The sequence below is a fragment of the Betta splendens genome, chromosome 10 (assembly GCF_900634795.4).
Source record: "Betta splendens chromosome 10, fBetSpl5.4, whole genome shotgun sequence".
NCBI classification, from domain to species: Eukaryota; Metazoa; Chordata; class Actinopteri; order Anabantiformes; family Osphronemidae; genus Betta; species Betta splendens.
In genome coordinates, this window is record NC_040890.2 from 13,460,970 (window position 1) to 13,480,676 (window position 19,707).

At 41.7% G+C, this 19,707-nt stretch overlaps 3 protein-coding genes across 5 annotated transcripts; all 3 read right to left on the reverse strand.

Moving 5' to 3' along the window:
- Positions 1-125: 125 nt before the first annotated feature.
- zdhhc5b (zinc finger DHHC-type palmitoyltransferase 5b) lies at positions 126-9,655 on the reverse strand. 2 transcript variants are annotated; one of them, XR_003787191.3, is made up of 12 exons: positions 9,463-9,655; positions 7,110-8,472; positions 6,648-6,769; positions 6,288-6,445; positions 6,004-6,176; positions 5,802-5,904; positions 5,582-5,673; positions 5,212-5,344; positions 4,856-4,964; positions 4,600-4,706; positions 2,539-3,583; positions 126-2,255 (listed from the first exon to the last, which is right to left on the reverse strand). XR_003787191.3 is itself a non-coding variant. In XM_029164525.3 (12 exons), exons 2-12 carry the CDS (start codon positions 7,250-7,252, stop codon positions 2,150-2,152), a joined length of 2,184 nt encoding a protein of 727 aa, XP_029020358.1. In that variant the 5' UTR covers positions 7,253-8,472; positions 9,463-9,654; the 3' UTR covers positions 126-2,149. The 2 variants fall into 2 exon arrangements, 1 of the variants encoding a protein (XP_029020358.1); XM_029164525.3 differs by having other exon boundaries at positions 2,646-3,583; positions 9,463-9,654.
- A 942-nt stretch (positions 9,656-10,597) lies between these two features.
- clp1 (cleavage factor polyribonucleotide kinase subunit 1) lies at positions 10,598-13,681 on the reverse strand. Of its 2 annotated transcripts, none has more exons than XM_029164529.2 (6): positions 13,541-13,681; positions 12,469-12,774; positions 12,017-12,124; positions 11,810-11,929; positions 11,560-11,697; positions 10,598-11,466 (listed from the first exon to the last, which is right to left on the reverse strand). In XM_029164529.2, exons 2-6 carry the CDS (start codon positions 12,739-12,741, stop codon positions 10,780-10,782), a joined length of 1,326 nt encoding a protein of 441 aa, XP_029020362.1. In that variant the 5' UTR covers positions 12,742-12,774; positions 13,541-13,681; the 3' UTR covers positions 10,598-10,779. The 2 variants fall into 2 exon arrangements, with proteins under 2 accessions (XP_029020362.1, XP_029020363.1); XM_029164530.2 differs by having other exon boundaries at positions 12,469-12,743; positions 13,541-13,676.
- A 445-nt stretch (positions 13,682-14,126) lies between these two features.
- selenoh (selenoprotein H) lies at positions 14,127-15,939 on the reverse strand. The gene is made up of 5 exons (XM_029166094.3): positions 15,822-15,939; positions 15,350-15,476; positions 14,995-15,137; positions 14,763-14,882; positions 14,127-14,353 (listed from the first exon to the last, which is right to left on the reverse strand). Exons 1-4 carry the CDS (start codon positions 15,835-15,837, stop codon positions 14,776-14,778), a joined length of 393 nt encoding a protein of 130 aa, XP_029021927.1. The 5' UTR covers positions 15,838-15,939; the 3' UTR covers positions 14,127-14,353; positions 14,763-14,775.
- Between the last annotated feature and the right edge of the window lie 3,768 nt (positions 15,940-19,707).

Below are 19,707 nucleotides of genomic sequence, written 5' to 3' on the forward strand. Positions count from 1 at the left end.
TTGTCACAGTTTGTTAACATCCACATGGGTTACGCCACTTGTGTGCTTGCTGATGTCTCGTACTTCAAAGTCAAAGGCGAGTGGTGAAACCGAAGATTGTGTGCGCATCTAAGATTCAGGACACGTTTCGTCAGTTTGACCTTTTTATTCTGAGAAGACATCTTTTAAAAATCCTTTTAAGGCCATTTTGGAGTCTTTAATGTACTCATTACAGGTTTTGTGAAACTCGTTCCATTCGTTACAGCCCACAACAGCGATGTCTAACCTCACACAGACGTGAACTTACTAAGCTCCTAATTTCAAATTGTTCAGTGGCCACCGTCCTTGTCTCGGCCAGAGCAGGAAGAAAAATAACACCGATTCTCTTTAACTGTATGATGGCAGCTGTGTCATCGACGATGATTCTTTTCTAGTTACCACCCACACTTGAACTGGGCGGTGATACAGACAATATCACAAGTATGCACACCAGTAAAGCATTCGGCACGACAAACAAAAATCACATGCACACTGAAGACGTAGCCTGCAAGGGTCGAAGAATCTTATCACGGCTTCTTGGACTGAATCATCAATGTGCTTCAAGCGTGAGCTTCTACCCCAAAGACGCGCTACATTCAGCCAGCTTTGACATTCTACTGTAACATCACTGCGGGCGTCAACAGGAAAAATATGATGTAATGCCCGATCTCAACAGATAACAAAGACTATTTAACATGTCACTGCAATGTTTCCTTTGTGAACATGTCAGAGGGTAATAAAAAAGAAAACATACAAGTTAAAAAAAGATTTTTTTTTCCTCAAATGTTTAAAAAAATACTTAAAAAATTAATAAGCACTCTTAGTAAGCACTCTCTTACTATAAATGTTTTCAAGGCAAAAAAAAAAAAACAGTCCCTCCTTCAAATCTATTTAGTGGCATAATGCATTAACAATTTCATTTATAAACTTTTTTCACAAAAATAGTCATACTTCGTCTTATTTCTCTCCAAAACAATTTTTTTTAGAGAAACAGGGTTGAAATTAAGGAACTACATGTTTATCTTTTTTAGAGAAATAAATGTGCCCTTCCCTCACTGCCCTGTCTGGCTGGCCATTTGTTAAAGGTTTAAGGTTCAGCTAGCATCTGAACAGACAAAACTACAGAAAACGGGGAGGGGAAAACAAACACCAAAAAAGACAATGATCTTAAAGCTACAAACAAATTTTGCATAATGTCTTTAGCATAAACATCACAAGCGTACATTCCACAAAGATGCTTTGTGCTGCAATCGTGATTCTGAATTTCTTTGTGGCTTTCAAAGACCAAGCGGAGTTACCTGCCGTTTCAGCCGTCCAATAAAAGGATCGCCGTTCTCTTTGGATTCCACCCAGAGCTCACGAGTGGCTGATGCAGCCATCATATATATACAAGAACAGGCAACTGATCACTTTTAAGAATAATTACACGCAGTACATCTGCCACCGTCAACAACAGTATCATCAATACCTGACAATTTGACCCAATAATATTCTGTAAGATTTTACACATTTATATAAAACAATATTTAAAAAAAGATTTATAAAACTAAAATGATACTGTGTTTATAGGTTCAGACTCTTCTTTCTATTATAAATGAACTAGCTGTGTGGTCCATTCAGACACAGACACTGAGAAAGAAAACGTTTCTATTGGTCAACCATCCTGAATCCTCTCTCCTGAACTCTACATCCAACGGATAAAGGTCCTCCATTCTTATAGTGTAGGACATTGTCGTCAATACTCTGTACTGTGCTCCAGTACTAAAATAAAACGGCAAATCGTTGAATAGCTATGTGTGTGTTCTGTAGACTTCTAGATTTCTGTACCCAACTGTGATGAAACTTTCACCAGTTTATGGCTCAAAAAGTGGCTAAATGGAGACAAATAGATTGTGTGAAATCAGTCTTCCCAGTCTTCTGTAATCAAAATGTGAAAGGCTGGCAGAGAAGAATGGCCAATGGCATTACAAAGATAACAAGGTGAGTACTAGACAGGCCCATCGTGTCATTTTTAGGCGCCTGTAGTCATGAATAATATCCAGCTCAGGTCAGAGATGTTGTATCCAGCTAAGGTATGTGGAAGTAGACCAGTGACTTCAACCTCCTCTTTCCAGATCACGAAGGACGTCATTCAAACCGATATCTCATAGGTGGTCCCTCCAACGCCCGTCACCTTCTTCACCCCACCCCCAGGTTTGGATGTGTTGTGATTGGCCAAGACTAGGCGAGAAGTGGATCTGATTGGACAGGTATCAGGGAGGGGAGAGAAGGAGTTTAGGGGAGAGGACAAAAAAAGGGATGTGGAGGTGAGTGGTTCTATTTCAAAAGTAAAAAACACACACAAACAATGTTTACTACGAATTTAGTGGCTACAGTGAGTAAAACAAGGATAGTGAAGCATGCATAACTTATAGTGGCATGCTTTTTATTACTAATCCACGCATACTAACACCTGAACCTCACGCAACACTCAACAAGCAAAAACTGACTCAACCGTGGTAGAGGAAAAGGAAGACTCACACAGATCAGGGAGGAAGAGAAGGGCTGACACAAACCAGGGAGGAGGAAAAGGAGAAAGAGGAGGAAGAGTCGCAGGCTGACACATCTGGAGATGGAGCACTACTCACTGTGGAGCCTGTTGCCCTCCTCCGGCTCCTCCCCCACCCAGCACACTGCCTCCTCCTGCAGGTCGAGGCTTGTGCTGAGGCCCTGCCTCCCCAGTGTAAGACTGGGACTTGCTGAGGGAGAGGCCACGAGGTGGCGGGGAGACAGGGGGCTCTGGTGAGCGAGCCCCAGGGGAAGAGGATGAGGATGAAGGATTACGTAGGGCTCGGAAGGAGGAGTCCTGGTTATGCTTGAGCAGGTGTTGGGTCTCAGGAGGCCCAGAGGAGGAGAGAGGGGGTGGGCTGACGGCGCGCAGGTAGGCCCTGTGAGGGGAGGAGAAAGTGGCAGAGCCCTGGAGCAGCTGCCCCTCCCTCTGCTGTGCGATCTGAGCTGAGAGGAAGGGCGACGTGTAGCCCTGCAGGGGGGTACTGCTGCTGAGTGCAACCTCAGACTGGCCTGTTATAGTCGCTGAGGGAAAGGGTGCACGAGGCTTTAGGGGCGACAACTCGTGGGCAGCTGACTCAAACTCTGGGCTCTCGGATGGCGTTAGCAGGCTGTCATAGGACAGGCTACCGTTCCGAGGCGTCTGATTGGCCAGGCTTTTGTAGCTGGTGTCTGTGGTGCCTTCTGAATGGAGTGTGGCCAGAGGGTTATGTGTCGTGTGAGCAGAACGCAAGCTGGAGGAGCGCGAGCCACCAGTGGACAGAACCAAAGAGGATGGGTAGGAGGTGTAGGAGCGCCCAGTGAGGGAGTAACCTGACATGCCCCCCGACACCCCCCCAGCAGTCCCACCAGGGCCCCCGGGGCCCTCACCCCTCTCCCCTCCCACTCTGCGCGCCCCTACACCTCCCCCCAGCACCGTGGCCCCATCCAGGCTGCTCGGCTCGGAGCGGTAGCTGGGCTGGCGGCTGGAATGAAGGATGGAGGGAGATGGAGAGTCAAGACTCTCCCCACGAATCATCTGAGAAGAAGAGAGAAGAGGACAAACAGAGCAGTTGTGGAGAAGGTAAATAAATGAAGCGTGAAAATGAAGACAGGAATGGACAAGTAGGGAAACATGAAAATCACCATCATACTTTAGGAATTGAAAACGCAGCACAAAATAAACACTTTACTTTTAGACTCCCCATTTACCAAGATTTTATAGACAGGATATATCCTTGTTTGGATTATTTAAAGGTTTTGTCAACAATATCCTTCAATTTTAATTTTGAATACATATTTGATATTAATAAAGCTCCTCTTTTTAGTGATAGCTGTCTGTATTTCTCAAATGTAAAACTGGGTGACTTAAAATAAAGTGTTGTACATTTTTGTTTAAAACACCTTCTACAAGAAGAACAAGAACAAGAAGAACAAGAAGAACAGGGAAAATAAAGATTGACTGGGAGAAAGTAGATGCTTGAACAGTGCTCTAATTCATCATAACACTTCAGGATAGGAATCATCGACTGGTTTAAACAAGCACTGACATCGCAAGTCAAACACTGTGTGTGTGTATGAAAACAAATGAAGATACAAATACATTCAGTACATGAACATTCCAGTCAATGCAGTCTTAGGGAGAGATATACTTAAACACACACACGCACACAGATGACACTTGCTGAGACTTACTGATCAACCGATGGGCACTGAATGATCAATTTAAAGTTTAAAAAAAAAAAAAGCATTATTTAAAACCACAAAGGAAATTAGAACGGGAACGGATCATCTTCTATACTTTAAGGGAACTTCTAGTCCCAACCATCTCTGTGTTTTACAAATATTATAAGAAGCTCACTAGGCAATACTTAACTTAAGGATGCATGTATTTTAAAAATTTAACAATACTTGCATGTGTCTTAAACATGAATGTGCAAAGACATGCAAATGCTGAGCAGAATTTGCTTTCATAGTATTGATGGGGGGTATCTGGTATTTAAACAGTTTACACCAAATACTGTAAAGCCTGTGCAAGTGTGAACCAGCATTTACCTTGTTGGGGTGTGTTAGGGCGGTGTGGTTCCTTCCTGGGCTGCTGAAAGCTGGTCGGTACTTGTACATTGATGGTGTAGGTGGCGCTTCAGTCAACAAACTGCTCTCTGTGTGGGAAAGCAAAACATGATCAGTGTTTGTGATCTGAAAACATAGATAGAAAGCATTGTCAGCCATGAAGCTTTGAGATTTAGGTTCATTTTGTATGTGCGTGCGTGCGTGCGTGCGTGCGTGCGTGCGTGCGTGCGTCTCTCACCCTCTGTGTCAGCACGAGGCAGACCAGGGTAACGAAGGTCTGGCTTTGGAGGAGGTGGAGGTTCTGCATCAGCTGACTGACTCTCCATCTGATCTAGACTGCTCTTGGACTGAAAGCAGACAATTTATTGTTTCATTTGAATAATAAGCTTCTCTGGCAAAAAGAAGTCAAAATGCACAAGGCTATATATAATAAAAATTGTGCAATAATCAACCTCTGTTGCACACAGCTCAGCATTATGTGACAATGCAATGACTCAACCCATCATCTTCACAATCACCATGATCCACACACACACGTCTCATCACATGTCGATTACTTGTTTTTGTTACTTTTGTCATTTTAAGCATAACTACCCTGGTGCTGTGACGGTCATTTTGGATGCCGTTGTCGAGGACCTTGGCTTCTAGCTGGGCCTCAGTAAGAGGTGGTCTGAGAAATGGTGGCTGTACGTCAACCGCCTGAGCACTCCGCCACCGGCCTAAGTATCTGTAAGTGGAACACAGACATATATAGTAATATGACTAACGGCAACATTAGCAATAAGTTATTTTTATTATGAAGAAACATTCTCAACAAACAATGCTAAAGGCTTACATCATACATTAACCACCCAGAAAACAGTGAAGTGGAATGGGCACACAGAAAAGAACAAGGAAACGGAAACAGCCAACTGTGGAGCAGGGTTTTAAAGCAGCAGAGTAAACACAAATGAGTAAGGCTGACCTGGGAGCTTGGGAGCTGCAGAGCACATGCGAAATATTTCGCAAGCAGCCATTGGTGAAAGGGTTAACACCTCCTCGAAACTTCCCTGTTACCTAGAGTGAGTGTAAAAAGGAAAACACTTCTGCTTACTTTAACACATTTTCCCACTCACATGGACACCAGAATTAAGTAAACAACCAAATCTGTCTCGACTGTATGGATAGAAATATTTTGCATGTACCTGTTCATTTGTGGTCCTGCCGCGGGCTACCAATACCATGTGGAACCCAGTCAGGCCAGCAACTGGTACAAAAAACAGACCAGCTACACACATCACAGCCATACTGAGGAGCGAGGGTCAAGGCGATTACATAAAAGTAAGAGGAAGTTAGCATAAAGTCAGAAAGTCCCATTCTGTCTACATGACACAAGTGAAAGGATACGTAACAGCAGCGTGTGGTGTATCCAGCTGCTGACGGTGGTGCAAGACGTACACCAAGCCAAAGCCAAATACGTCCACGATGTGGGTGGTAAGCGATAACAAAAATAGGAAGAAATAGCGGTAATTCCTCCGACCAATGCAGTTGTTCACCCAAGGACAGTGGTGGTCAAAATCCTGAGAGACAAGAAAAAGACCAAGAGAGAAAGGTGACAAAAATGCTCAACCATGGAATAAATTTAGGATTAGGATGGATCTGGCAGATTTACCAACACAGGGATTTTTTACCTCCACACAGTTGTCGCAGACTGAGCAGTGCGAGCAGCGTGGCGGACGGTAGAAACGGCACGTTGAGCACCACTTCATGCGCACCTGGATGCCTTTGATCTCCACTGTCTTATAGAGTGGAGCGCGGAAATCATCCTCTTTATCCTCATCCTCCTCCGCTACAGACGGCAAACACAAACGCCCCAAAACATCATAACACACTTATGTGGCTTCTCCTGCATTGTTGTATTCAGTTAAATTATTAGTAGTGGAGCAGCCTGACCTCTCATTTTTAAGTGTATTTTTGTCTAATAGACTCTCAGATACATTTATACAGATAAGACATTTTATCCTATCTTATCTAACTTTTCTTTGGTTTACCTCTGGGGAAGACTCCTGGGTCCATAAAAGTAGCCATGCAGAAGTTGGCCAGAGTAAAGAGGAAGATCACAGCATTGTAAATGGGAATGACAGATGAAAAATACTCTGACAACCATGGGCACCTGGCAAATATGAAAGCAGGTGGAACAAAACAGTTTTAACGACATACCACTGCTATAATTACGCATCTTTAAAACTAACAATTTCTTTCCACTAATTGATTAAACATAATCCATTCTCAAATTCCTCTATTTGATGAGAAAAAGGGAACAAGTAACATTCCCTAAAAATCTGTTGTAACCTTTGTAAGCAGACTGCCAGATAAAACACAACAATAATACTATTTACACGTCTATACCCAATTTAAATACAACAGACATACAAATATAATTAGTTATGTACAAAGCTGTGTACATACGCTTTGACTTTGTGTGCATGTGAGATTGACCAGGAGACACTTACGTAAAGCAGAAGAAGAGGGTTGTGGATCCAACAAGGAATGTGGTGGCTGCAGACACCGGTACATATCGGCTGGGTCGAAATGGGCGGGGAGGAGCAGGGCCCCCTACTCCTCCCCCCACCCCCCCACCACTGAAGCCCGGCATCAGAAATAGAGGGGGGGACAGAGAGGAGCAGAGATCTACCGTCTACCTACAGTAAAGGCTGTGTTACACGTCAAAATGGCAAATGCACTGTTAATTTGGGAAGAGAGGCCATGACTCCAAACTAGAACAGGAATCCAACACTGCAAAGCAAATCCAGAGCAGCAGCACAATGGAAATATGAGGAATTTTTGTCCAGACAAGAAAACTTCACTCGGCACTAATGTACAATGCAGTTGTTTGTGTGCATAATCTCAGCAGAAGCTTAAAAAAGCAAAACTATACAAGTGCAAGGTAATACAAAAATATGTGCAGATAATTTATAAATACTTGTGTATGGCTTTAATGCAACTGTGTTTGGTGCCCCAATATAAATAAATGTATTCTTAAACTGCTCACTGGCACCTGTGCAATGTAAACATTGCTGATCTTGCACAGAAAAGCACAGACATGGACACGCTCACAGAAACTGAGTTAAAATGGAGAAAGCTAAGCTTGTTTAACCATGACAACAGTTTAAGCAATGCATGTGCCTGTGCTGAGCTCTGATTATGCCTCACAGAAAATGAATGGAAAAAGACAAGATCAGAAAATGAAAGAGGTAGCGGGTGGATAGCCAGCAGGCTGAGAGCAGAAGTGAATGGAGGAGAACAGGCAGAGGATTGAGAGCAGCAGCTGCTGAAGACTCCTGTGATTGTCCCGAGAGGGCTTATTTAGGCACTGGGTGGGTGGAAGAAGCTGAGGATGAGGATCAAACTAGGGGAAAACAACTAAACAAACATATTCGGCTTTAAAACGTTTGCAGGAAGCTTGATAAACAAAAGTCCACCTGAAACTATTTTTTTTCTAAAAATGCTAAAAAAAAAAAACTGAAAAACTAAAAAAAAAAAAATCAAAATCTACTTATGCGTTTGCATTTAAAATCGCTCAACAGTCCCGTAGATCCTTTGAGCTTCCTGCGTTCAAGTCTTTGTGTCAATACAAGAACAAAATCAACTCATTCCAAAAAGAAGCCCTCTGTAGTTCTCTGAGGTCCCACTGCACTTGGCCAGGTCTGGGTGAAAAGACCTCTCCCACCTCCAAATTCTCTGCAAGTAGATCTCCTTTCCCATTTTACATCCTCTAGGCGTAGCCATGTGTAGCAGGGAGTTTACGTAGTGTGATGCATTTTGTCCTTGTTTTGGTTGTCCCCGTCGGTTCTGCAGGTAAGACGATGGAAGGTCCTGTAAACACAAAATGACTCAATTTATCAGCAGCTAACACGAACTGAATGCTTCATATCAAGGACTCAGCAGTACTGGAGCAGTGGAGTGCTCTTGAAAATAAATTCATGCAAATACGGTAAATATTTTATGTCTCAGTAAACTAACTATTTTCATAGACATTGTTTGTACAAGAAAGACAACCAGCAGACTGTGATTGGTTTTTAGTGTTTACTGTCTCAATATATTCACTTAGAACTGAAATGTGTTGGCTGACTAACGAACTTGTAACTGTCCTTAAAACTTGTTGTGCCTGCATTTCCCACCATTACTCATAATTTTCCAAACAGACTGCTGTCACCTCCATGCCCTCCGGTGGTCACAGTGAACTCCGCCCACTACTGGAAATACACAACAGCGTGAAGACAAGGATCTGACACACACATCGCGTTAATTTCCTTTAGCTACAGATATCAAGCTCGTCGGTGTCGTGCGAACGAACTGAAACAGACTGGCACCAGCAGTGCAACCTGATATAGTGACATAGGACACACCCCTCCTTCCAACAACATCGGGACTGACAAACAGATGTGGCCGAGGCGGAGTGTCACTGTGCCCGTTGTTAATCATGTGTCTGCCTCGCAACAAATCCCCCCTCGACTATAATGAAAGTTAATCCTAAAATCTCCGTGTCAAGTCCTGTCTGTCATGTCACTGAAATAATCTATAGCCTCCAACCCACACAGTTACTGGGGCAGACAGACAGACCAGGATTACCTCAATTATATCTATAACATTTAACAATTCATCTTCAAATCCTACGTTGGAAATACCATGAGAAACAGGCCAGGGCAGAGCGAAGATTCAGTCAACACAACTATTAAAACGGACATCTTTAAAAACACACGACACTTTTTCAAACCAACAATCAGACGATGTAACGTTTTACATCCGACGAATACTAATATATCAACACATTTAAACACGACACACACTTGAGCTAGCTCCTACCTAGCCTCCAAAGTTTTTTGCGACACCGCTCAGTCCTTTACCACAGCTACCAGAGTTAGCTAACGTTACCTGGCTAGCATAGGGGCTTTATAGTCGCTTATACAAGTGCATTTCATTAACGAGTTAGAAAATAAATGTGGCTAGGTTCACATAAGCAGTTACCACGAAACCGATCGGAAACCAACACCCAACGGTAATCGTGTGAGCTGTCTTGCCTGTGGGGTGTGAGTCGTTTTTATCGTCCGTGAGCTAGCAGCTAACAAACTAATTAGCTCACTGGCTAGGCCGACGTCGGAATCCCGGAAGTGGTGCGCCGACCCTCAGGTGGCATGAATAGCCAATCAGAGGCGGGAGGTGTGGTCTCAACGCTTCCATTACCCAACACATGCTGCGAAAATAAGACGGTATCACAATACCAATATCACGCTTGCAACACATTTTTAACACGTTTCCTGAAATTGATCAAGATTGCAGCAACAGTGTTGTCCAGTTACTTCTGCAGTGCCTTCGTTTAATTAACAACAGAAATAAAGCTGTTTTTTTTACTCTTCTAATCTTTACAACAATGCCGGTGTTTAATTTGATTCGGCATTATATAAAATAAATGATATTTTACATGTACTAAAATATCCATCCGTTCCTCTTTAGCTGCATTATATAAAACAGAAAACAAGGCATAGTAGTTCTCTTGAGTGCAGCGACTGCATTTTACAGATTGTAGTTTAAATACACCTGTCTCTGCAAGGTCCATTTACTGGTGAATCGGCACTCTTGGAAAAAAATGACATGAACTAGAAAAGAAAATATTCCAGGAAGGAAGGAAGAGCTCTCTTAAAGATTAGGACCTGAGCATTTTCTAAATTCTGACATTTTCAGTATACATGTTTTTATGACCTCTTACATTCAAACCTTTACACACTGCTTTGTTCTCTTACTACTATTTCTCTTCCTCAGTTATACAAAATTATTCTAGAGGCTGTTACCTTCAGTGATGATGAATACACAAATGTTTGTCATACTCACTTTGTAATGAATATGTCAATAAATGTGAAATAATATGCAGTACATATGTATACATTACAAAGATTCATTGTCAATAGACAATGACAATGAAACTTAAATAATTAAGACAAAACACATTTAAAAAATTTATTACTCAAGAAAAAAAAGTTGTGAAAATAATTTCTGCATTTTTATACTTCTGTAGTCTTTACAAAGTACATAAAAGGTGACAATAGAACAACTCCCCTCCATCCTGGCACAAAATCATTTTGAAAACAATCCTCCTTAGCAAGTCTTTCACACCTAAGCATTGCCTCATTTCATGTCCATAAAGCGTATGTCCATGATGAGCAGAGTGTGTCTGGGCAGTGGTCTCGGGGCTGGGGACAGCACTTTCATTACCTGTGTCTGCGTGTCCACATTAGTGACCACAATAAAGCCACACACAGGGCTCTCCACAATTCCCTTTCTAACACCTTCCTCTCCATCCTCAGCACTGCTCACACTCAGCACATGATAGGTGAGGTCTCTTCCTGGTGTCACAGGCACCAGCTTCAGTTGTGTGTCATCCTGAGACATTCCCAGTGGAAGACAGGAGTCTGGAATGGATGGTGCCCCAATCTTGTAGATGCGGACGTCTGAGAAACGCACTTCAAAAGAAAAAGGATAGAAAGACACTCCACGGAAGCCATAAAAATATTCACGAATCTTCTCGTCGCGAGTCTCCCGTCTGCACTCCTTAGAGCGTTCCACCACTCCTCCAGACTTGGGCAAGAGAACAACACGCACAAAGTGTGGAAGGTCTCGTTTGAGTTCATTGTAGAGCCTCTCGTGATCTAGGACCAGAACCACATCCACCTGAAAGGCAGAAGCACAATGGACCAGAGCCTGGTATCCAGAGCCTTTCACCCAGCCACAAGTGTTGATGATGCAGCCTCCCACGCTGGCTTTCCTGTTCACTTCACAACGTTGGGAAAACACTTCGGCCAGGCATGATGTCAGCTACACGTCACCAAATAAGAACACATTAGTATGGACAGACTAAAGTATACTCTTGTAATTTTGCTTTGGGTATTTGCGTGTCCATTCTCTCACCTTGTTGTAAAGTTTGATGTTGGTCCCCGGGGTAGTAGAGCCAAAGTGGTACACTAACGGAGCCTGGACTGAAAAACCCTCCTCCACATCTGCTGGACGCTCAATGCACAGTGCTGACACTGTCCCAGGTACAGAAACCTGGGGGAGCAGTCTGATCTTTACAACACAACCCTCACATTTACTCTTTATTTGATGTATTTGCTGAAGTTTCAGTTCACAACATCTTAAAGATAACTGCCATTCATCTTACCCCACTCTGACCAACATCCAGCTCTACCAGTGTTGGCCTCCTGCCCACCCTTACAGCATAGCTCAATAGAAGGCGGCACACTGTTGACTTTCCAACATCTGCAGGTCCCACCACCATCACCTAAGGGATAACGAATTATTCACTCTCAATGCAAAATGCATTTACTGGCATCTGACAAGCTTAATTATTACAGGCACTGAAACCTACCCGTGGCCCTCTTTCATTGTCCCGCTCTGCTTGTTTTCTCATCTGTTCCAGGGCAGCATGTGTGTTTAAGTAGAGCAGCATGGGAGTATCCTTAGACACATAAGCCGCCTTAAACGATGAACGACAGAAATGGGTTATTTCAAGTCCCTCAATTATCTCCTTCTCTTCCTAACACTCAACTCACAAAGTCATGAGTTAAATGTGGTAAAACCAATGGTAAATTAACACAGAATATATGGAGAACACAAACCACATCAATGATTTCTCAATTCTAATATTGGTGCTTGGCCAATCTGGGTGCTCAAGAACCATAGTCCCATAGTCTTATTCCCCTGCCCTACCCACTGCGAATTACCAGCATTACATTTTGTTCAGCTAATATAAAGGGTGAAAAAGTGAGGATGGTTAGAAAGCAACCAGAGTCTTGATGTAGACCCTTTCCAGATGCTCACCTCTGGCTTTCCAAAGAGATTGACACTGCAGCCTTGCCAGGTGAAAACCGCAATCTTGGAGCCTGGTCCAAATGTGTATTTCTTGTTGCGGTTCAGCTCAGAGCCAAACACCTCTGCCATTCCTGTGAGGAGCTCCAGCTCAACCTGTTCTGCTGCCTCCCCTGCCTCCACCTCAAAGCGAAGTTCAGTCTCCTTCTCCAGATCATACCTAGTGCACAGCTTACCAGCTGCTGGAGCATCTTCACTTGTCTTTTCCACACCCTCTGTTGCCATGGCTGATGGGAGATGGCTAAGTTACAAATACCTCTGCAAAAACATGGTTTTAGTTTTAACCATTAAATGTTTAATAATTTTTCTCCAGCACTTATGTTGTCTGTATATGTTAAAACTTTAAATCTTTGCATTTAGGAAAAATGGTCAATTACAACATGTAGCCTACTTTTATATCCTTAGGTTGTGGGTACATAGAAAAATATTTACTTAATAACGAAGAGTGTATTAAATGTTTCAGTTTGATCAAAATTACAACACCACAAAACTGTCAATGTGTGACAAAGGGAAAAATGTAATGGCAAGTAATTATATAATTATTAAAAAAATATGAAAAAAAGTCATGTCCTGTTGCATGAGCTGCATTAAATGTATTCTTAAAGACATACTCAGATTGCTAAAAAAAAGTATTATATTTATATTGCAAGCTATCTTCAACACGGCCTCTGAAACTTAGTAAGATGAGGTTGAATTATGTCCTTGTGCTAATTGTTAGCTATATTAGGCGTTATACGTATCATTACATGAAGGTTTTTGGCTCTACAATAAACACGTTAGACTATCGACGAGAACACAATGAAATAAAATAATTCAACTTATTATAACTAAGGCCACCGGCCATATGTAGGATAACAACCAAACTAGCATTTAGCAGGCCGTGGTTCCAACTATGTTCATTACTCGTAGTTACTGAAAATTATTCTGCAGTAAATTTAATACCGCTGCACATAAATCCTCTACAGCTACAGCCACACCACTTGTTTTTTTGTAACAGTTAATAATCTCAATATACAGTACTTACGAATTATTCTGAAGCCTTATTTAGGGAATGAATATAGAAGCCGAACTCCACCTGCGAATAGACGCGTTTTGATGACGTCACATCACTGGCTACCAATTGTTAGGGTTGTCCGCTGGACAAAACACATGGGTGTAAAAACACTTTTGTTGTCGTTTACTGCTGTGCAAAAGTCGATGTTACTCTAATAGCAAAACCTTTGTTTTAATTGGATTTTTTGAAAAAAAAGCAGCAAATTAATCAGAATAAACGATCACCTTGTACTGTACAACTGAGCTTCTGGTCTAAAATGCAGTAAGACTTGCCTTGTGCTTTTTTTCAAGGGATATTTTTGAGATTCAGTAAACCCTGAACAATTTAGTCTGCAAATATTTTTAAGGTACGTGTGGTTATATTATATATTAATCACCCATAACATCCCTTGGTACCCCTTATCATAAAAAGCCCAAATAAAACCTTAAAAAGTTTCAGTTAAATATTTTACAATAATTTAGTTCCTAAATATATTCTAACTAGCATACACTAGTTAAGTATGCTTTAAATACTGTGATTAGTAAAACATGTTTGAGCTAAAATATGACACATTCCATTTCAACAATACTTTATTCAAGAAAAACATTACTATAACCGTTCAGAAAGAAAAGAGACTGAGATCGCAAGACAGAATTGTTTGCTCTGTAACACTCCACTAGGTGTCACCATCTGCATAGAGGTTAGCGCTGATGGAGCTTTGATCATCAGAAGAGCGATTGAGAAGAACTCCTTGATCACTCCTCGTCATTCTGCGTCCATAAGCCACGTCCCCTGAGCTTTTTGCTGCATGCAAGACAAATAATTATGAAGTCAGAAGTAAGAAATACAAACATACCATTTGTTTTTAAACAGTGCATACAAATGAAATCTAATTATCTTCTGCCTAAATCCTTTTTTATTAAGATATTTCTACATTTTCATGAATCACAAATAAGAGTGCTGTCATTGTGGGGAACTTTGTGTCCACTAATCGGATATTACTTTTGCAAACAAACAAACAAATAAAAATTTTCCCCAGTCTGATTACTTAAACTTGTTAAGACAAGAAAGAAAATCCACCTTTAGTTTATGACACACAGATATGAAGAAGAAAGAAAATTCACAACCATCTCAAACTTTAAGAACAGAGGATGAGTTTTAAACACTAATCTTTTGTTTTTTCACAGTGTGTGTTAAATCTGAAAACACAAACCTTCACATGGTGCCTAGTCAGTTTTTAGAGCCTCTTGCAGAGCAGCAACTACAACATCAGGCTGAGGAAACTTCAGCTTACGAGGTGGCCCCTTCTTTATTCCAGTCCACAGAAATGTTTCTGAGGAAACAAGCAAGCAAAATGTAAGATTTTTACTTTTGTGAACATCAATGCACATTTACCTCTGCGTAGGGTTAGTAAACCTGTAAACCTGCAAGACTTGAAATCTTACTCTTGCCTCCATCCAGCAGAGTGATCTCGAAGCTGTTCCTGCGTGGTTTCTCAGGGTTGAGGACCACACTCAGTCCAGGGTGGGCAGCCAGGAGAGCAGATTTCACCTCCTCAGCATTACGCCCATACACTCGTCAGCTTTTACTGTCAGAGACAATGTATCAACCATCAGATATCTGTACTATACAGACTATACAGAGGCAGACATAAATTTTAGTAATAGATACATACATTCACTCAAGTGTTGTGCTTGAAATAATACAAAAAGCTTTGAGCTAGGAGACTCTTTGTCTAGACTAGTGGGACAGAAACCTTTCCTGAATTTAGGAACCAGTGTACTTCCTCCACAAACTCACCAGTGTTCAATCACCACTCTCTGACCGGTCTCTCCGTCCTCCCTCTCCTCTCGGTTCTTTTTCTCCTCCACGGAAGCTCTCTCCTCCTCAGCCTGGACCTCCGCTTTGCGTTTGGTGCCTCGACGACCTGGTAACATATTGCATTTGCTTTTAAAACACTAGCTACAGCTTTTTAGTAATGAGAACTGGAAGGCAACAACGTCAAACGAGTCATATACGACAAAACAAGTTGTCCGACGTGGACCATGACATATATCTGATAAACAGTAATATCGGTTTATCTTCACTGTTTAGATCTATCCAAGTGTTAGCTTAGCGTTAGCATGAAGTTGACGCCACAGCATCCAAGGCAAGAAATTCCGTGTGCTTCAAATATTATGCCTCCTTTTAAATGTAGTCACGGAAATTTAAATTCAAGTAGCAGTTTTATACAAGTGCAATAAAAACGTACGACACACACACGCGCGCACACCTGTTTTGGACGCCATTGCGGATACAAAACGTTCCCGCGCTGGTCGAATGTACCAACGTCCTAAACCGAAGGGGGGAGTTAAAGAAGACGGACCGGACCATTGTAGGCAAGACGTGTAGCTGTTCAGTTTAATATATAAAACAAACGAATATAGATGTCTACACAATATTCATAATATATACTGAAAATTATACTTGTTTTGTAAACAGAACCACTATTAGATAGGCTAAGTTGTTTAAAAATTTTGTTCACTTCGACAAAGAATCAATATTTGAGGGGGAACAGATTGAATATAACACTTCTTTCTTTTTGAAACTAAATGTTAAATGTTAGTTGATGAGTAACTTTTTAGTTAATATTATAAATAGACAAACTGGCAAACGCATGCATGACGTGGAACCTGTTGATCCATCAGGATGACAGAAGACTGTCTCTGCTCACTGTGGTGCGGCCATTGAGCTTCTTGTCTGTCATCAACACCATCTTTCAACAAGCATCGATGGTTACGTATTGTAACTCAAGCCCCCTTTAAGAGTTGTTGTCATAAATGGTTCAAGTTTCACTAATCCTTCCTTATACAAAGCAGCGGTCCCCAACCTTTTTAGCTCCACGGACCGGTTTAATGTCACACAATATTTTTTTTATTTAACATTAATTTGTTGATAAATGCAACAAAATAAAATGTTACGACAGATTTCGTGCCAAAAAGTGTCTGTCTGCTAAAAATCAATTGACTTTCTCACATTCACTCATGCTCTAAAGACTCAATCATCTCCCCACACACGTGAAATAAGTGAAGTTGCTGATCTGGTGAAGGATTATCTAGAGACCAAATATAATCAATGCCACCCTCTCATCCACATCCTCTAAGCTTCTTGCCTCTGTGTCCTCCTTTACTGCCCTCATCACCCTCTGCCCTTTTAGAAATCTAACATTATCATGTTACTGTTGCTTTGATGTTTTTACATGGCAGCCTTTTACAGTGCACATTTTTATCAGTAAAGTAATTCAAGATTTAGTTTGATGTCTGTCATAAGTTTGACAGAAGTATATGATCCTGTCTGCACATGATTCTATAGTTAACACTGTCTACTCATTTTTCACAAAGGCTTTGTGTTAAATGGTTTTGGTTTAAATCCCTAAGGATTACCTGCAGTAGGAACCCAGAAGCCTTTGTCCTATTTAAGTGCATACACATAAACAATAACTTGATGTTACATTTATAAAAGGAAATTAGTAATTGGATTATGTTTTATTTTAGGCAAAGATAAAATAATGTGAATAGTTTTTTTTAAATAAATTATTCATCTACCACATTACCTTATTAAAACTACTAATAAAAAACAAGGTAGCATATCTAATCCTCATTAAATAGACAGCTATGTTAAAGTATTTATATTTATTTCATGTTTGTGTTTACTTTAGAGTGTTGTGCTTTTAAAGCGAGGACATTTTTATAAGAAAAGTTTCTTGTCCTCAGTCAAAGGCAAATCCTCGGAGCATCGTTCATTTAAAGGTACCAGCTGCTCCTCCAACATGATGTCAACACAACTGATTAATAAATCCTCTGCAACAGCAGGTGGAATAGTGTGATTAATGTAGGAATTACAGTTCGAAGCCATCAATGGAGTTGTGGTATCACAATATGTTTCATCAGTGGCAATTTCAGAATACACAACACATTTGAAGCGTGCGGGAAGGAACTATGATACCCAGATTTTGATTTCGGCTTTGCGTCGTTGCATCCAGCTAAAACTTGAAAGCGCTTTGAGATAAACTTCCTTCTGGCTAATCTCATATCTGCACCACATCCTTTGTGCAGTAAACACTGAAACAGATGCCAGGTGGTGTGCTCTCACGTTCTGCAACAGTTTGCTTTATCCCCAAATATAGACTTGTAGGAGATGACTGAAAGACAGCATCCAGAGCAAACAAGAAGAAAGCCGGAGACAAGCTTACAGAACGATAGATGGGTGTGGACTCAGGCTCCAAAGTCGAGGGCAAATATGGCGTTGCCGGAATAGCAACACCAAATCCGTGTCCTACTCAGTGCATGTGACTATCACTATTTTGGGCAATCAGTCAAATTGTCTTGAGGACGTCACAAGTCACGTCTGTGCCAACAAATAAGGACTATACACACTTCCAGAGCGAGGCGGTGTGATTGACTCACATGCGCCCATCTAATCGTTCCTTTGTTCGCTCGCTGACAACAAACTCAGGCAGTCATTTTTACTCTTGTTGACATTTCCATGTGAATAAACCTTTCACTCATTTTCCTAAACGGCGCAGACACAAAGTCACGTCCAATCCTGGATCCCAGCCTGTCTTCGCAGTCTGGTGGCGTGTATATTTAGCCGCGTGCATAAACCCTCATGGGAGCGGACAGACCGTCAGACAGATGTGCCCTGTCTTCACCCCGCTCTCCTCTTTTGCTTCTAGATGACTCAGGAAGTGATGCACGCAGATCCCGGCTGCCTCCACAGTTTACAGCGTGTGGTCCAAAGCTCAGAGAAAGCATTCACACTCACTATATGTGCATTGATGCTTCTGTGCATACACTAACGAGCAACCTTTACTCGTGAATCCAGCTCTTTTGTATTTCTGCCCTCAAATACTGTGTTTTGTCTCTTGCTTGGGCTCCAGCTGGAATTGCTTTTGTAATGAAGTTTATTATTCTCTGTCAAACATTACAACCCAGTTAGATCAAAACACATTTATTTGCTGCCTAAATATTAATTCCGGCTTGAAACAACAAGTCTGGTCAACAACAGTCACACTGCACATAACGTTTCTACTCAAGGCCTTTACTTATTCTGCATCTTTTCCAGCTGGAGTCTTTTTTCAAAACTTTGTGTGATTATATATGTGTCTGTTCACTTAAACTATACAATACTGGAGACTCTATTTTATGGAAACAGGATGTCTCATTTTCCTTGTATTCGTTTTCAAGCTTCATTCTTATTCTCCTGCCTCAGTTTACTTTGATTGATTTGATTGATTAACAATTTCAGCATCATTTTAGCACCTACATTATGTTCACCAGCTGCACTTTGCTTGATGATCAGAAGCTACCTTTACACACCACACAGTAGAGAATGACACTGTTGCTTGCTTTCATGTTGTCTTTTTCCTTCCTCTTATGTTTCTGTTTCCTGAAGCTCATCTTTCATGTCCTGGACAAAAGAAGTTGATCATTGCAGTGGTGCTGAAAATAAAGCGTATCAATTATTGATGTCATAGGTCAGTTGTCACTTTGACTGCAGCTCGCCCTGTTTAGACCTTTGTTGTGTTCAAACTTTTTTGTTTTATAAATTTCTGTTCCGTTTCATTCTTATTCACAGTAAACACTTCTCAAGCAGTAGAGACGGACGAGTTCATTCATCACTTTATAAGTCTCTTTCTGCCTCTTCGTTTCCCTCCCCCAGGCCTTTCTGACATCAGTCTTGGTTTGGTCCTCAGCAAATAGGACACGTGTGAGGGTAAACGTCAGCGAACACGCAAACAAATGCGTACGAGCCAATACACAGGCTTGGCCAAATACAGCATATCCATGTGGGGGAGACTGAGTGACGAGCGGCAAGAGCGAGAGAGGAATGAGTTCAGACAAAAGACTGAGTGACAGCATATAAAACGCACAAAAGAGAAGAAGAAAGAAGGGGAGGCAAAAGAACTTGGAGAGTTCGGGGAAAATGAGTGGGCACAGTGCGTGCGACAAGCTCACATCTTTACTGTCTGACGTCTTCAGAGTCATTATCTCCGCTAATGGCCGGGTGGCGTTGCTGAACCAGGAAATCAGCATGTCCCATGGCCACCCAGGCAGCTGCTGTTAGGCAGTGAAGGCGAACGCCTACAGCTCTGCCACGAAAAAGCAACCTGCAAATGT

What these genes read in the sequence shown, in the direction of transcription:
- zdhhc5b (XM_029164525.3), bottom strand. Translation starts at nt 7,252, where the DNA reads ATGCCGGGCTTCAGTGGTGGGGGGGTGGGGGGAGGAGTAGGGGGCCCT. An exon ending in TCTGCGACAACTGTGTGGAG is followed by an intron (nt 6,177 to 6,287) that starts GTAAAAAATCCC and finishes CTTGTCTCTCAG; the next exon opens with GATTTTGACCACCACTGTCC. An exon ending in ACACCACACGCTGCTGTTAC is followed by an intron (nt 5,905 to 6,003) that starts GTATCCTTTCAC and finishes CTCGCTCCTCAG; the next exon opens with TATGGCTGTGATGTGTGTAG.
- clp1 (XM_029164529.2), bottom strand. Translation starts at nt 12,741, where the DNA reads ATGGCAACAGAGGGTGTGGAAAAGACAAGTGAAGATGCTCCAGCAGCT. An exon ending in ACAATGAAAGAGGGCCACGG is followed by an intron (nt 11,930 to 12,016) that starts GTAGGTTTCAGT and finishes GTTATCCCTTAG; the next exon opens with GTGATGGTGGTGGGACCTGC. An exon ending in TGGATGTTGGTCAGAGTGGG is followed by an intron (nt 11,698 to 11,809) that starts GTAAGATGAATG and finishes CTGCTCCCCCAG; the next exon opens with GTTTCTGTACCTGGGACAGT.